This window comes from Phymastichus coffea, unplaced genomic scaffold (genome assembly GCF_024137745.1).
Source record: "Phymastichus coffea isolate CEN01 unplaced genomic scaffold, Cenicafe_Pcof_1.1 PCOF00033, whole genome shotgun sequence".
Classification (NCBI taxonomy): Eukaryota; Metazoa; Arthropoda; class Insecta; order Hymenoptera; family Eulophidae; genus Phymastichus; species Phymastichus coffea.
In genome coordinates this window covers 3,184,029-3,202,579 of record NW_026706844.1, presented here as the reverse complement: position 1 = coordinate 3,202,579, position 18,551 = coordinate 3,184,029, and the positions used below count along the sequence as shown (strand labels likewise).

General features: G+C 34.4%; 1 protein-coding gene across 1 annotated transcript; it reads left to right on the top strand.

The window, feature by feature from the left end:
• Positions 1-16,018: 16,018 nt before the first annotated feature.
• LOC131663372 (uncharacterized protein C2orf16-like) lies at positions 16,019-17,441 on the top strand. Its single transcript, XM_058933746.1, has 3 exons — positions 16,019-16,138; positions 16,228-17,203; positions 17,293-17,441. Exons 1-3 carry the CDS (start codon positions 16,019-16,021, stop codon positions 17,439-17,441), a joined length of 1,245 nt encoding a protein of 414 aa, XP_058789729.1.
• Positions 17,442-18,551: the final 1,110 nt, after the last annotated feature.

Sequence of the window (18,551 nt, the reverse complement as noted above, 5' to 3'; positions counted from 1 at the left end):
TTAGCTAATTTTTTTTTTTTTTTTTTTCGAAAGAACGTGAGATCGAAGTAATTTCAGAAACAATATATGTCCACAAATTGTCTCTTATACTTATACTCTTATACCAAGATTAATGATGACAAAATTATATGAATTTTTTATTTTCAATGAAGTTGGTAATCGGATGAATAGAATCAATCTCCGGCGGTTGCGTGTACGCTACATTACGCATATTATACGTAGTAATAGCAATGCGAGTAGAATAATAATGTACGTATAATATTCAACGTGGAACAAAAACCTGAGGTGAAAAGTTCTCCGAGAAAAGAACAATAAAAAAGTCTTTTTTTTTTTTTGTTTTTATTAAGCTTTCAAATCATACAGATTTATTCGCTATACAACAACAACAAAAAAATAGGATGTACAGTAATTATAATTGAAATAATATAGATAAGTATGTGATAAAAAACTTTGAAGACGATAAATTATGATTACAATGAGTGTTGTACTAGATGCGCAAGGAACAGTTTTTCAGGAAGCTTAGTATGTAGGAGCACGCTATTGTGTTGGGTTCTTTTGTTATGACATCTATACCGAGCGGTGGTTGTAAATCTAATTCTACTAGCTGCTTGTTCATTATAGTTCTCTGATCTATAAATAAAGGACAGTGCCATAATATGTGATCTACGTCTTGAGAGCTATAAGAACACGGGCAGCTAGGATCGCTTACAATTGACACTCTTGCAAGAGTGGCGTTGAGATTGTAATGATTCGCACGGAGTCGATTGATCGTTACAATAAGGTCTCTCGCTATCCTTTTTTTGTAAAACCATGGTTTTCTGGAGTCAGTGAAGAATTTTTCAAAATAAATTTTTCCTTTGTCAGGATCAACGCTAAGAAGTGTATCATTTGTATTTTTATACATGTCAAATTTATACTTTTTCACCAAGTCAGTAAACTTTAGCTTGTCTAAGTCTGTAGGCCTACAATTCGCCGCTTGTTTAGCTTGTGTATCAGCGATATCGTTTCCTGTGATTGCTGAGTGAGAGGGAATCCAGTAAAGTTGGATATTACTAGTTTCACTTTTTGTTGTTGGAATTCTAGATATTTGCGTTTTATTTCATATAAGTAGAAATTGGCTTTGATGTTGAAAAGAGGCCTTTGCAGGCTTTCAAGTACACTCAGCGAATCACACAAAACAATGTTACAGACATCGGTGTTGTTGAGCGCTAAGTCTAATGCGTCCCTTACCGCTATATACATTCCGCCGTGTAAACTGATGTTTTTTTTTCGATAAGCTCCTTTTGAGAACAATATTTTTCTTTGGGTTTACACAAGCTGACCCGGTCGACAAGGAGGTAGGACTTTTACTACCGTCTGTGTAAAATACATTGGTACAAGGAGAGTCCAGTTCATCACTTATCTTACTCAGATTTTTATTTTGTTTATCTAGTCTCATGACTACATCGTAACTATATGTGTACATGTTGTAATTCTTCGATTTAATTATGTTATCAGCTGAGCAAGATATGTTTTGAATGCACGTTTCAAATAGACGTTTTCTTTTTCTTTTGCTCTTCTCAGTTAACGCATAATATTTTTTAACGGATTTATTCGCTGTAAGCTTTGGTTCGAAAATTTTTTGGAGATGTACGTGCTACCTAGAAATCTAGCCCTTTCATGAATGAATGGTATTTTGGATTCAGCTAATAAAATCTTGGTCGGTGTCGTTTTACGGAATCTTAGTGCAAGTCTTATTGCATTGTGTTGGATACCCTCCAGTTTTTCCTGTTGGTCTTTTCGCGTAGGATAGTAAACAATAATGCCATATTCCAGAATAGACCTAACGTAACTTTTATAAAGGCTGAGTAGCGTGGATGGGTCCGCTCCCCACCAGATTCCTTGTAGATACTTGATTATGTTAGATGCTCTATTACACCGTGATTTAACTTTATTGATTTGAGGAATAAATGCTAATGAATTTAACTAATATTAAAGGGCATCCAATTTTCGCAAGTTTATCGAGTAATATTCTAATATTTATATTATCGAACGCGCCTTTAACATCAAGAAAAGCAGTGTACATGTCTTTATTTTGTTGAAAAGCTGATTGAACACTGATAGTTAGATTTAGTAGATTATCTTGACACGATTGACCTTTGCGAAAACCGCTTTGACTGTTCGGTAGTATATTTTGGGATTCTACCCACCATTGAAATTTGTTTTTTATCAGTGTTTCAAATAGTTTACAAAGGGACGAGGTGAGAGCAATAGGCCTGTATCCTTTGTTCTCGGGTTTCGGAATCAAATGTACATAAGATTTTTTCCAATCGATTGGAAAATCGCTAGAACTATACATTTCGTTAAATATATCTACGAGGAGCAGCTTGTATTTTATCGGTAATTTTTTTAGCGTAAAGTAATCTATTCCATCTAAGCCCGGGGACGAGTCAGTGTTGCTAGAGTCTAGAGCATGATTCAATTTGGCAAAGCTAAAGGGCCTTTCAAGAAATTCGTTAGTCTGTCAATCCGGCATGTAATTAATATTAGGTGGAGTTTTGACTGTCGGACAAATTTTATTTAGTGCTTCAAGTTTTTTGTCGAGCTATAAATTTTCTGGTTACATGGGAGACATTGACTTTAATCCATTTGTTTTTAAGTATCTTGCTGGTATTAAAAACAAATGGAAGTATCTTGCTGGTATTCCATACATATCGTCCGTCAGTCAAGAGGTTGATAGTACTCGCGAATTTTACAAAACTTTCTTTTTTTTCTTTTTAAAGGTTTTCCGTGCTAGGGCTAAAAGTCTTTTGTATTCGATTAAGTCGGATAAGTCTTTGGACTTTTCCCAAGTTCTAAACGCGGCGTTTCTTTGCTTTTTCACTTCGAAGCACTCCTCGTCCCACCATGGAACAGGATTACGGTGTATTTTAATGTCTACGAATTTTTTCTTTGGTGTATTACCAGAGATAATTTCGGTTGATTGGTTAACAAAATATTCATATTTTTAGCTGGCACTTAAGTTGTCATAATTGCTTGATAAAAAATTTACGTATGAGCTATCTAATTGTTGCATAACATTATTCTAATTAGTTTGGGTAGTTCTAATTTTATGACTTTTTTGTGGTAGATATGCCTTTCTATGCTTATATTTACATATATAGGATAATGATCTGAACCCCAAGTTTCATCGTTAACTTGAACATCTACTTTGTCGGCAATATTGTTACTAGAGAGAATTAGATCTATATTTGAAATAGAAGTAGTGTCAATGTGGGAGTAGCTATCTGAATTATGAATAAAGAGATTGTTTTTGTCTATGCATTCAAGTAGATTTTCACCATTCGTATCCGTTTTATTACAATTCCAACTTAAATTATGAGCATTGAAATCACCCACAAATATGCAATTTTTTTCCTTTTTAATATTATCAAAGAGCTTTTCCCATTGTTCAAGCGTAAAGGCATTACCTGGGGCTCTGTAACAGGCGATTCCCTATTGGAATTCCCCACATGGGATACCACATAGGATCCCACATGGGAACCTACATGGGATCTTGTGCGGGATCCCGCATGGGATCCCATGTGGGATCCTTTCCGGGAATTTGATAGGATTTCCCACATTGGATCCCACATGGGATCCCAAAAAATTCAGAAAATCTTCACATACCCACATGGGATTCCGCATGCGGTACCAAAAAAAAATTATTGATATAAGCGTATTTTCATTGATAATACCTCGAATAAATATTTTCAACATGCAATAATACTAATAATCACAATTTTAACTCATTACATTTTATTTTCTTAATGAAAAATCGAATTACAAATTTATTATTTAATAGTATTAAGTTGGAACTTATATCACTTTTAATATTCATAAGCTTTAATGCAGAAACCAAATAAATTGTTTTTCTTTTCATCTTCGTGCGTCTTGTATGGCGTAGCCGATATGTCGCTTGTATAATCCTTTCCAAGTCGCTGCCATAGCTCTAGTAGGATCGATGGCGTTGCAGCGTTTCATTAAGAGAACTGTAAGAAGAATAATATTAATTGGAAGCAACAATTAACATAGTTAACTTTAGTAGAATAACAATATTTTTATAACCATTGATAATGCGTAATTCTCGACGGGACATTTCTTGTCTTTCTTTGTCATTAACTACTACCGTTGTTTTTATCTCGAAAATACATTTATTTGCCAATTCATGTGGTTGAAATAAACAACGAAAATCTACGTCGAAATATTTAAGGTTCTTGTTGAAGAGTTCTTTCAATGTCTTCTTTACGTTTCAGGAAACTTCTAGTATTCCAATACAAAATTCTCAGAGGTTTAGTTGTTGTAGTATTCATTTTGATAAAGAGAAAGAGTCAGAATTGTCGGACATCTCTTGATCATCTATTGAACTGAGCTCATCTGTTCCGTCAATTAATTCAAGCCTTTTGATTATTTTAGTAATGCGGGTCTTTAGACTGCTATCTTCGATTAAAGGGTGAGCGTCGGTGAGCATCTTTATGAGGTCCTTGGTTTCAGAGGTATATTGGTGTGCAATTGGTATATCTTTGCTACCATAAGCATCTCTAAGAAAAGTAGCTAATTTTTCGAACTCGAGTGTATAGTTATTGGAGTTGACTAAGAAAAAATTCTTTCCTGGGGCAAGCTGAGCATCGATTTTATCTTGAGAACATTCTTTTTTTAATGCTTTGCTCGCTCGTTTCTTAGTAGGAGTCACGAATTGAGAATTATCCTCATGATATTGTAATTTATTTTGATCTTCTTCTTGACTGGATTGTGTAGAACTAGATATATGACCCTTCTTGTTCGTTGGATGCCGGCCGTGGCGCCAAGAGAAATATATGTTGGGCAGTGTTTGGCAAGGTGACCTTTACATAGAAAACAGGAGAGTACAGGCGTCCCTCGTTATACGCGGTTAATTCGTTGCTGAAAATTCCGCGTATAAAAAAACCGCGTATAAAAAAGCATTAGTCTTATGGGAAATCGGGGGTTGCGTTCCACGTCCTTACAAAAATACGCAATTTTCACAAAAAAATCAGTTTTTTTTATTGAAAAAATCAGTTACACGACTTTGTTTTGCTCGTCGCAGTAAATCTGACTGTAATTCTGTATATGGGCGCATAGCTTCTTCGCAATCGTGTCTAAATTTAATACTGCGTGACATTATCGGGTCATTGAGAATTAACAATTCGAAAGCCTCTTGAATTAATGACATCGCATTTGCCACTGTTTTGTACGAAAGATGTGGTGGTTCTTCTTGTGATCCAAGATCGTCCTCATCGTCCGGTACATGTCCCGGATCCAAGATCTCAACAAGGGCACTAGGTGTAAGATCAATGTTCTCATTTATCAAGTTCACAACTTCAGCTGCTTCCATGTCTTTAAAACCGTCTGCTTCGATCCCTTTTGCAACCTCTACGACCTGCTGTGCAATTTGCTGTGCGTTTAATTCGGACTGTTTGTCTTGAACAATTTCGGGACACAATTTTCTCCAACTTGCATTCAGTGTGTAAGATGAGACTTCTTCCCAAGACGACTGCACGATAAGTATCGACTGTAAAATAGAGAATGTCTTCCAATAACCCTCGCACTACTCCAGTAGGGTCGACTTGTCCTGCTGGAATTCTATTGATATCAGCGATCATGTTTTTTAACACACGGCGTAAGTAGTAAGCCTTAAAGGTCGATATTACGGTTTGATCCATTGGTTGCAACAAAGACGTTGTGTTGGGCGGAAGAAACAAAACTTCTAAGTTGGGATGAGCATCTGATAAATTTTTTGGATGCGAAGGTGCATTGTCCATCAATAAAAGAACTTTAAAATCAAGATTTTCTGTTTTGAGAAAACTTTGCACTTCGGGCATAAACGATTTTGATATCCAGTCTTCCATAATTTTACCAGTAACCCATGCTTTTTTATTGAATTGCCAGAATACCGGTAAATGATCTTTTCGTTTCCCCTTAAGAGCACGTGGATTTTCAGATTTATAAACCAACAGTGGTTTGCACTTATAAGTACCAGATGCATTACTGCACAACATCAGCGTGTAACGATCTTTCGAAATCTTAAAACCTGCCGCTTTGTTTTCATCTTTTGTTAAAAATGTGCGATTAGGCATCTTTTTCCAGAAAAGGCCAGTTTCATCACAGTTAAATACTTGTGATGCATGATACCCTTTTTCAGCAATTAATTCCTTGAAAACTTTCGGAAACTCTGTCGCAGCTTTATAGTCGGCAAAAGCACTTTCGCCGCTGAATTTGACATTTATAATTGTACTTTATCAAATCCAACCATGGACTCGAGAGAAATACAAATATGTAAATATAATTTCGTATGAGTAGATAGGAAAGGACGATATGTGAAATAATTCGGAATATGCGAGGTCATCTCCAATGTGTTGTCATCTTATTCAAATTTATTACACTAAGCTTGTTTATCTTGTACTGTCGTTACAGTCTAAACATCGCTGTCGGCTTAATTTACATACGCGTATCCGCATAGAGTTACCAGCTACTATTTACATTTTCAAAATCGCTACTATATACATATACAGCTTAAATTTAATTCCGATCGCAAAAGTCTATTTATCTAATTCATCTCGTACATTAAACTATTCGTCATAATTCGACTTCTTTTATTCGCGTGAGTCTCTATATCGAATCTATTTGCTAAGTGAGTGTGATGAAGCCAATAAATTAAAAAAAGACGCATTAAAGAACTTTCGTCATGACCCGAGATTAATTAACGAACTTATAACTGCAGAAAGACACGCTAAACAGGTTTTCAAACAGGCAAAAGCCTCGACCTTCTTAAAATTCTGTGAAACAATAAACCCATCAACCCCAAACGCAACCATATTTTAAACTATTAAAAAATTCCGACACCGCTCTTTAGGAACAAACCAAGCTCATACCAATATCAAAAATATTCAAGCTCAAGAAGCCATGATATATTCAATCTGTCCAAGTTCTTGTACTCCTAACGACTTTCCTTAATTTTTTACTGATGATGATTCAACAAATGTTCATTTTAATAAACCATTTTCTCTTCTAGAGATCAAATCTGCAATAAAATCACGCTTACATAGGCTAAACTCTGCCCCAGGCCTCGATAAGATAGATTATCGTATACTATCCAATATACCTGACAACGTAATTGAAGAGTTGTTAAATTCCTTCAATGAAATTTATTTTTCGGGCACCTTTCCTCAAGCGTGGAAGGAAAACTTAATCTTTTTTATCCCCAAATCGGTTAATAACAAGTTCAGACCAATTTCTCTCGCCTCGGCCCCTTTAAAACTTTTTGAGAAAATGATTCTCACCCGCTTATCGTGGTGGCTTAAACATAATGTCAAGCTTCCACTTTCGCAATTTGGTTTCCGTAAATCAAGATCCTGCTTAGACAATTGACCTATTTGACGACTTGAAACACTTTAAATTTACAGAACTGAGAATGTTATATTTATATACAGGTCCAGTGATTTTTTCCAAATATATAAATGAAAGAGGAATGCTTCATTTCAATTCTTTTCATCTTGCTACTAGAATTTCAAGCGACCCAGATAAATGTATAGTATATAATGAATTTTCAAAAGACTTGTATCTTTTTTATATCAATGAAATGAAAGAATTGCATGGAGAAATAAATCTAATATATAATGTGCACAATTTAGAACACATTTCTGATGATGTTCTTCGTTTTGGAAATTTAGATGAGTTTAGTGCAGTAGAATTTGAAAATTATCTTGGGTTGTTGAGAAAAATGATTAGAAATGGAAAAAGTATTTTAGCACAAATAATCAACAGAATAAATGAGCGAACATAGGCTAAATTGCTGAATAAAATATTTTTTCAGTTTAGGCGCCCGTAAGCAGCTTTTTACGTGTAGAGCATGCTCAGCGTAGAAAGTAGTCTAGTATAGCGGAGGAGGCTCCTGGACTATAATGACTCATGATAGTCTAGCGTCCTGGACTATAATAGCCATTATAGTCCAGGAGCCTGGCCCCTCAACATTACAGCAGCTGTTATGTCGCATGACGAGTAGAGCCCTCTACGTGGCAGTTTTCTGTACTATGAAAAAAGTATAATGCATGCCTTAGAAAATGTTAAAGAGAGGGGTGGAGGAGGTTCAAAGGGGATAGTGAAGTATTGAAGAGTTACGTCAGTCGTAGTGAAAATTGATTTAAAATGGATTTAACGAAAATGTTTAATGCAAACAAGGAAAATGTTGATTCAGCAAGTGACTCGGAGAGTGCTGAAGAAAATGAGAGTGTCGACAAAAATGTTTACCATAATTACATCAATTCTAATTATAACCGGGTTAGGGTTAAAAATCGGCTTACGGGCGCCAAAATTAAAAAAATGTTAATGCAGTTTGGACTGTAGCACGTTGTATTACGTTGAGGGACGCTGAGAAGTGGAGGGGGGCAGTGGAGAGTCCGAGGCCGCGCAGCGGCCGAGGATTCTCCGCCCCCTTCCCCTTTCTTAGAATAGAGTCCAAGGTGCATAAATAACTATTATCTAAAAAATCAAACAGACTAAGATATTTTCAATATTCTCTTCATCGTCCAGTCAATTCTGCAAATCTTCCCATAGGATATAACACCTCTCATGCAAATATTATGTTTTCAAATTTTAACATTTCAATCACAAAACCTGATAACTGCTGTTACTTTAAAGATGGTAGTGTTTTTGTGATCGAGCATATCTGTAAAAATGGTAACAATGAAACTGTAGTTCTTGGACGTAAATTTATTGACTGCGCTTCAGTTGATGATTCGAGAGATTTTGTAATATATAAAGCACAGACTCTTGCCCGGTCGTGAAATCCCGCATGGAATCCCGTACTGGATCTCATATGGGATCCCATCAGGGATCTTACATGGGATCCCATATAAGATCCCATGCGGGGATTTGATAGGATTTCCCAGGTGGAATCCCATATGGGATTCCAAAAAACTGTTTGCTAATGCAATCCCACACGGGATCCCACATGGGATTCTAAAAATATAAGTTTACTAATGGAATCCGACACAGGATCCCACATAGGATTCCAAAAAAACTACTTAACGCCGAGAAATCCCACACGAAATCCTATATAGGATTATCGAAAAATATGCCTATAGAAATATATACATGATATATTTCTTGGAATTTTAATATAAAACGCGATACTTATTTCAGAATACAATCCTGACAGTTTTAATGCTTGTTTGCTGAAACATTTCTAATGAGAGCGATAATATATTAAAAATGATTTTAACTATTTTCAAAAGCAAATATAGTATTTTTATTTTGAAAAAATTTACACATTATTATTACAATGTGTGCTTTTCAATTTTTTAATATATACATGTTATCACCATAATCACAGCAATTTTAGTAGGTATGTATGTACATATAACATAAATTATAAAAGATTTACAAGTTTTTCTTAACGTAAAGTTGCTATTTTGTTCATTATTTACAAAAAAGAATTCTAAGATTTAAAAATTTAACATATTTGGTACAGGGCTGATGTATTGTCCCTTTTTAGTTTCTACAAAAACGCATATTTTTTTAATCTTTTCTGTTTTTGTTGCTTTAACTTCTGTCGAAATTAATTCTATTTTATGTACAAAAGGGCATATAGTGAGAGGAATTACTTGTATCGTTTTATACAAAGTTATTTCTTTCTTTGAAGTTGGATCAACCAAAAACGAGACAATCTCAATAAACGTATTATTCTCTAACTGTGCATAATGGTTTGCTGAACGTTCGTTTTGAATTTCGTTTGAAGTAAACAAACAGTTGCTTTTAACTATTCGGGAATATTTCAAAGCACTATCGGAATTCAATTCCAATTGAATACAAATATTATCTGGAACATTGTTGCCTTCGCCTAAATATGTTATAATAGATATTTTGAAACCATTTAGTAATGAAGTGTTGTTTACATCGTCACAAAAATTTTTTACGATTTCGGAGCAGTCTTTATATATGTGGTTATATAAAATACGTGTGTATCGACGAAGGTTTATGTATCGGACAATTTGTTGATTAACACCGTTTGCTGAATGAATCGCTTGAAGAAGATCACGATTGGCTGCTTCGAAAGCGTACGCTGAGTGCGCCCACAAAGGACCCCAATCGACTGCACTAGTTACAAGGTGAAAAAGTTGGTGGAGATTAAATGTCATAGCTTTTAATAGAAACCATTTTTGAGTTAGTAAACAGAATTTCAAAACTAAGCTGAATGCTTTTCTAATGTCAGTAATCATGATATCGTCTTGATTTAGAATATGATTGACTTCAACAAGCATACCCCAGTATTCTAATTTTTCTTCACTCAAAACTAATGTAAATACTGGAATGCTAAAGTGTAACACAAAGTTATCCCACTCGCGTATCTTAAAATGATCTCTATCATCAAGTGACCTTGCCAATCTACCTAATTTTGCAGGAACTTTAATTTTTTCAATCACTAAATTTATTTGGCACAATTGCTTGTCGGTCAACGTGCTTATCAGTAGGTTCGTGATTTGTTCAGCTACTCCACCACAGCAGTGCATTGGATCAGGTACAAATCCGTCAACAATATCGAAGTTTATTAAATTCAACAACTTAGATCCATATAAAACTCCGTGTTCATTTTCTTCATCTTCGTTTACCATAGCCTCCAAATGTCGAATCATATCTTCTTTAGTTCTTTTTTCTGGAGCAGGTATAATCACAGGGTATCTCATACTGCCAGAGTCATGTACACCTGGATGCAGACACCAATTACATCCACAATGACCATTAAATTGTTTAAGCCCTTGCATTGGTGCTCGAGCCACTGCGTCTACACAAGAACATATACAATATAATTTAAAAATATGTTTATGGCCTTTTATCATACATTCGATTCCGTCAATTGAATATTTATTGATAGCAGCAACAAATGGATCTAAATAACTCGTCATTTCAGGCTTTTCCTTGCCAAAGTACATCCCGCAAACAATCAAGTTATTTAATCTTGATTGTGGAGGGATTTCATTTATTTTTAAGTAAATGGGCCAAATAGATTTTTGAGAGCTTTCAAATTTATTTGCCCCATCCGTGTTGAAAACTGCGGTTAAGTAGTTATACTTTTCGGATGCAGGCAATCTTTGAACAAAGTTTCTGTAACATTTTCCATCATATATGTCTTTTATATGACCTCTTTCATGGACTCTTTCACGTACGACGTAATTGTAATAATCTATATGATGGTTCAATAAATCTTCGATAGCATCGGATGGATTTATAGTTACGAAAAAGCTGTCGCATGAAGGTGTCGATAAATCTATCTTTTCTCCGCAACTTTCGCACGGGACAGACAATTCTAAGTCTGTCAATTTGCCGATATATATTTTACAGTTCGGGCACATGGCGTGAAATTCAGCGTTATTCTGAGGATTAAATAATTTGTCTAGCATATATTTAGTTTCAAACATGATTGGATGCTTAAATATGTTATTAACTAATCGTAATATACTTGTCAGTTCTAAAACAGATGTCTTATTATGTACTGCATGATTAAGGACCATCAATAGTATTTCACCAACTGATGTATCCGTAGGTACTACAACTCTTTCTATAAGTTTTTCATTGCTCAGTAGATTACCGAAATTTTTCGGATAAATAAGGCTGTCGCAGGAGCTCGATTTATCTGTGGATTGAGCACTAATTATTTCTTGAACTATTGATGCCATAATATTACATGGTTCATAGAATTTTCCGTTGTCTAATAGTCGAACCTAAAAAAATATGAATTGATTATTAATAATATTAAAAATAATGTTATAATTAATATTAAAAATAATAGTATGTGCTTATTAGATACGGAGCCAAACTTAAAAAATTAAAACCTATAAGTAAGTTCTATGAAAAACTTACTATTTGCTTGAATTACTAAAATTAAAAAAAATGGCTCCATGTTAAATACCGTTTACTTTATAAATAATTCGTATTATGCTTTGAATTATATGAAGGTCCGGATCGAATAACGACTTCGTGTGTTAGGCCCTGAGCGTACGTCTAGCCATAGCGCGTCGACATACACAGTCGCGCTAGTCGGTGTAAATTAAAATGGCAGCTCGGCCGATGCACATTATGTTCTCATATTTCCGAAAATACAGTAAGAAATTAATTGAAACTTACGAACCATGTACTTTAAATCATAATAAACAACTTTCTCGCTGACAGTTTTATACAAGTGTAAGACTTGTTAATGTTTTTTAATCAGAAAAGTTCACTCCGCGCTCAACTCCGATTGCATACGCTCAGGGGCTAACAAACGAAGTCGTTATTCGATCCGGACCTTCAACTATTTAAAACATAGCAAAGTATTATACAAAAATGAGCTTATTCTTTATTTTGTATTATTGATTAATATCAGCCTGTAAATTTAGAACCCATAATATTATTTCTATAATAGAGGCATTATTTTTTCATATTTTAGCCATTTAAATGAATTCCAAAGCAATTGTTTATTGAACGACGAACATTTGTATTTTTTTCATTTCTGTACGTACACATACATATTGCATTGCAATAACCTAAAGATATATTTTATGAATGTTAAACTATTAAATTGAGTATGTAATGACGTATAATATGTTCAACACACGAAAGTCAGTGAAATTAAAGATCATACAAGAATTAGCAAAAAGAGCTTTTCTCTATCCCTCGGGCGAAAGCACGCGTTTTCACGGCTTGTCTACGGTGGAAGAAGTTGCACTTTTACCCACTCCGCGAGTGGCGCCACTTGTTTCACCGCGAGTGAAAACATTTTCGCCTGAAGTTTGAGGCGCAGCACGAAACTGTAATCCTATATGTTGTGAAGCGATAAGAAGCTGGCGACAGCATCAAAAATACATGAACAAACATTTTTTAATAATAACTGTTTATTAATTTTCTTAAAATTATTTTTCACATTTCTTACAAGAATAAAAATTATTTGTAATGTTACCATTGAATGTACAATTTTCATATCTTTGCAAATAATTCAGCTCGACCGCCTGCAAAAAAATTGAGAGTTGATCCAACACACTCTGGAAAAGAAAACGAACAAATTGATACAGATACTACTAATTGGCTAAAAAATTCTTATGTAAGATATGAAAATTGTACATTCAATGGTAACATTACAAATAATTTTTATTCTTGTAAGAAATGTGAAAAATAATTTTAAGAAAATTAATAAACAGTTATTATTAAAAAATGTTTGTTCATGTATTTTTGATGCTGTCGCCAGCTTCTTATCGCTTCACAACATATAGGATTACAGTTTCGTGCTGCGCCTCAAACTTCAGGCGAAAATGTTTTCACTTGCGGTGAAACAAGTGGCGCCACTCGCGGAGTGGGTAAAAGTGCAACTTCTTCCACCGTAGACAAGCCGTGAAAACGCGTGCTTTCTCCCGAGGGATAGAGAAAACACTATTTCTTACACGGGGGTAAAATGGAACTCATGCACGAAGGTTCCATTTTCCCCCCTTGTAAGAAAATCTACTATAATTTTTGAAATTAAAAAATTATGTACATATGTATACGCCGTAACGGTGCAAATAAGCAAACGACTTTAACCTCGAATATGTGTTTATTTACGTGAGATAGTGGAGAGCAACATCGATGGAGATAACAAGAAAAGTAGCTACATCAATCCAGAAATTTACAAAACATTGTGGTATTTACTCAGGTACACTGTTGATCGGTCTAACCTATTAGCTGTATTGGCTGATAAAGATATATTTTTTATTGCAGCTTTCAAATCCTCATTACCGTGTTTCAGGAAAAATAAGCTGAACTAACATTTTGATGCTTAAATCCATTGAGTGGTATACACGGTCTTTTGATCTTAGAAAAAAGTAATCTAGTAGTCGCTGATTGGATAATTAATACTTGGAAAGATGCAGAAGCTTGACAAGAAGACCTAAATGATTGTGCTGGCCTTTATTATAGACGTGTGCGTACGTGATTAGTTTTTTGCCTGTTGAGGGTAAGTTCACCTCATATTAAATATTTGATGGATAATATCCTAGATTATTTAAGTCGCACAGGAGACACTTGAACAAGTTTTTATAAACCAATCAATCATAATGATATTGAATTTAATAAGTGTGAGAACAATGCTTGAAGTTGGAGTGTAATACTATCAGCAAAAGTAAAACAATGCTCCGTTGAGCATCAATAATACAGAGACATCTATTTGAAAAAAATCTTTTGGGTCTTATAGTCACAAGCCAATGGAGATATTTTCTCCACCAATCATTTGGATAACATCACAGTTTATGAATTAAGAAATAACTATTATTAACCTACGTTTTTTATTAAAAATTAAATTGCTTGTAAATCCTTACATCTATTCTGTTAAAATAAAAAAGAAAAGACATGAAAATTATTCACAAACAAACAAATAAATACGTTGGCTAGTCAATATCATTAATAATATGTTTCTTCTTAATTTAAAATAAACTTACTGTACTGATCTCTATTGTGGATGCACATTCTTTGTTGTTTGCTTGAGTTAAGTCTGCCATTTCAATGCCGCCCAATAACTCAATGTTTAAATTATGTCCCTCTTCATTATCCCATTGTACTGTTTTTGAACTTTCTTCTTCTGCATTGGACTGGACAGGCATTGTCGCATCAACATTGATAGATGTTTTGGTTGATACATCTTCTGGTATTTTTAAACAGAGTTGCTCTTGTCTTGCGCCCTCATGAAAATCTTGATCCTAATGATGTAAGAATATCATGAAATAATAATTCTATAAACATGTAACTCTCTGAAAATGAGATTTGATATAATTTTACTTGACTTTCTTGTTTAAGTGAAAGAAGGTAACGTCTTTCGGCTTGATAACTTATATCTCTTGGATTTCCCGTTTGAAAATGTTTGTTGTATTCGCTTTTAAATTTTTTACAAGGTTTCATTTTTAACAAATATAAGGAACACTCTTATTTTGTCTTATTGCAATAACCCCATTATAGTAATTATTCTTCTTTATTAACCAATTTCTTTCATACAAGCTACACTCAATATATCTGAAAAAAATGAACAAATAAACATTATGCTATTAATTCACTGAGGATATCCAATAATAATTTTATAATTACAAATTGAAAAAAACCTGGTTTTGGAACTATTTTTTATGTGACAGCTTAATTTCATTTTGTTTGCAATGAATGCAGCTGACAAAAAAATACTGGTATGTCGCTATATCGACAGTAAACAAACTAAAATGAAACTACCAAAGATTAAAAGCTAGTTTGTGATAAATACTATACTTTTATATGGATGCTCAAAGATTTCAAAAATGAGTATTACAACTGCTAATTGTGTAAGTAATATTAAGTGCGCACGTATTCGTTTTCATTCATATGATAGGAAATATTATGACAAGAAGATAGAACACATTAAGTATGGGAAAAATGATGAATTTCATATCAAACCGAAAACTGCAGAAGATTATGACTCAACTCACCTTTATTGGGCTCGATGGGACTGTGATAAAGGTTGTAAGCGAGTACACTCTGGCGGAGAGCATTATGCTTATTATAATGCAAGGATATTAATACTCGGGGGTGAGTTTTAATCCAATTGATTTTTTTCAAAGCAAACTCTGTATTGAGATAAAAAAATTATCCATAACCGTAGCATTTATAATCCTCTAAGAATTTTACCTCTTTTTCTGTTTTCAAATCATTTGACCAGATTTATATTTCTAAATCATTTTAAAATCTTTTTAATTGTAGATAATAAAATTTACTGACAGAACTATGAATGAATGGCTCCGATTTGACTCAAAATGATTTGAATCAAGTTCGTTTGAAATGATAAACTCCAATGCGTTTGAATAATAATGCATAAACTATGTGAAATTTAATGATTTATATAAAAATAAGGATTATTTAAAAATAATATGTCATGGTACTACTGAAATTCACTTTTATAGAAAGCCCGGATGACATAAAACGTAAGTTAGAAGAAAGGGAAAAACAAAGAGGTGGTCGATTAAGAATGGAAACTCGATTGGAAACTACTTCTGCAAGTCCATCGACTGATAACGAAGTCAATCACGGGGAAATTGAAACGTCATCCGATGAAGAGTTAGCCAGAGAAGTAAACAAGAGAAAAAAGGTACGGCGTCTACATTGATAACATTTAGTTTGGTTTTCATGCACGATTTCAAAGTCAAGTTCAATATAAAACGATGAAATTTATTTCAGAATGTAAAAAAAAAAAGTATCGCCAATGGTAGAAAGTTGTCCACAGCAAAGACATTGGAAGAAGCGAACAAATATTATATCAAAGTCATTCAGGATTTGATACCTGATAAAGATGATGTGCCTTCTGATCCAGGGTATGTTTCGCCAAGAGCCTTGATCCCAAGTATTACCATACATGAGTATTCTGAATCTCAGGATGTATTCAAAACATCTACATCACAATCCATGTCAAATTTCACGCGGAAAAGACCCCGTGTTTTATATTCAGATGACGACGAAGTCGAGCAAACAAGATATTTTGAAAAACCACTCTCAACTTTCGATGATTCGCGTGTACCTATGAACAAATCAACGCGCTTATGTTATGGCCGTTCGAAATCGAGATCGCCGTCTACCTCGCTATCGTTGCCATATTCACCAAACTATTCAGAAAACCCATCATCGACACCTTCTTTATTGCCAAATACGTCAATGCCATCCAAAGAGGCATACCCATTAAGGCCACCAGATAGAAAAAAATCACTATCTCGTCATCGATCGTCATCTCGCCATCGATCACCATCTCGACATCGATCACAATCTCGTCACCGATCACCATCTCGACATCGATCACAATCTCGACATCGATCACCATCTCGTCATCGATCGTCTCATCGATCGCGATCACGTCATCGATCGTCACATCGATCACGATCTCACCATCGATCGCCGTCTCGCTATCGATCGCGATCTCAGCATCGGTCGCCATCTCACCATCGATCACCATCCACATCCCGCTCGCGGTCAAGTTCGAAATCATCACTCGTCATCGATATGGAACCAACAGTCAACATTGAAGAAATGTTAAGTAAACTGCCTGAAAATTTGAGAAATGAAGTGAAGGAGGCGTTCGAAGTGATGCAAAGTCAAGTTGACTCTTTGCGAAGTGAATTGACAGAAAAAGAAAAGAAAAAGAAAAAAAATGTAAACGTAGAAGGTAGAGTATAATAAAAGCTGAAATCTTTTCAATTTACAACAAGCTCTTAATTCTGTATCGCCTGTAGTGATGGTTAATTAATTTTTCAGAAACTCGTGAAGAAATCGTTTTCGCCGATGATGATGAGGTTGATTCTGATGGTCCAGACGATACTGATCTATCTGCAGAATTGAAACGATTAGGAGAGCCTGTCGGAACTAATATGGTAAAAATAAGAGCTTTAATCAAGATCACATAATGTCCAACACGAACCATTCAAATTTTTTTTTATTAGCGTATAAAAATCATTGTAATGTAGATATCGTTCTCAAACTTTTTTCACGTTAAAGTCCTCAGTGTGAGCTTTTATTTTCTTTTCCATAAGTCCTAAAATCTTAATTAAAGGTTTTAGGAAGTTCCCTTAAGCGTAACGTCTTATTCTTTGAAAAATCCCAGCGCGATACGCGATTTCAAAGTTAGAGTGATCAGAAATAATTTTGCGACATCTCATTTTTTTCGTTAACATTTGTACTCGAAAATGAGACTTCCCAAAATGATTTCTAATCACTTAAACTTCGGAATCGTGTATCGCGCTGGGATTAAAAAAAAAGACGTTACGCTTAAGGGAACTTCCTGAAACCTTTAATTAAGATTTTAAGACTTATGGAAAAGAAAATGAAAGCTCACACCGAGGACTTCAACGTGAAAAAAGTATGAGGACGATATCTACATTGGAATGATTTTTATACGCTAAGAAAAAAAATTTGAATGGTTCGTGTTGGACATTGTGTGGTCCCCTTGATTGAATTTTCACGTTTTTTTATCAGTTTCAAACAATATGGAATTTAATGTGGTTCTAGGTTTACATTGGGCTCGATAAAAATTATAGCCGAACTATGTGGGAAATGGCAGGAAGAAGGGGCGCATCAAAATATTTAAGGTTTCTACTGAAACGCTTTTACACAAAATCTGAATTGGCAAAAAAATGCATCAATGAACCGCTGACAACAGTAATTATCAACAGACAAAAAAGAGAAGAACTGACTCGTCGAGAGTTAAGAACTATAAAAAGTAATTTAAAAAAATACTATTTTGCTAATTGTTACCCACACTGTTTATTTACATTTTTTCTTCATTGCAGTTCTTCTTATGAGACAATGTGACGTAATTGATTCAACTGGTGCATTGAAAGCTTCTTGGAAAAAAATATATAAAATAAGAATTGGATATGCTATTCAAGATGCTCGAAGGAAATCGAAAAGCAAACGATCAAAAAACAAGACGAGCTAAATAACATGATTTTTAAAAGAATTAATTTTGTAATTACCAATCAATTTTATTATAATTACTTTGAATTACTTTGAACGAC

Excerpts from the sequence above, each read along its gene's own strand:
- LOC131663372 (XM_058933746.1), top strand. The coding sequence starts at position 16,019 with ATGGAAACTCGATTGGAAACTACTTCTGCAAGTCCATCGACTGATAAC. Across the intron at positions 16,139-16,227 it reads AAGTAAACAAGAGAAAAAAG|AATGTAAAAAAAAAAAGTAT; the intron begins GTACGGCGTCTA and ends AATTTATTTCAG. Across the intron at positions 17,204-17,292 it reads AAAAAATGTAAACGTAGAAG|AAACTCGTGAAGAAATCGTT; the intron begins GTAGAGTATAAT and ends TTAATTTTTCAG.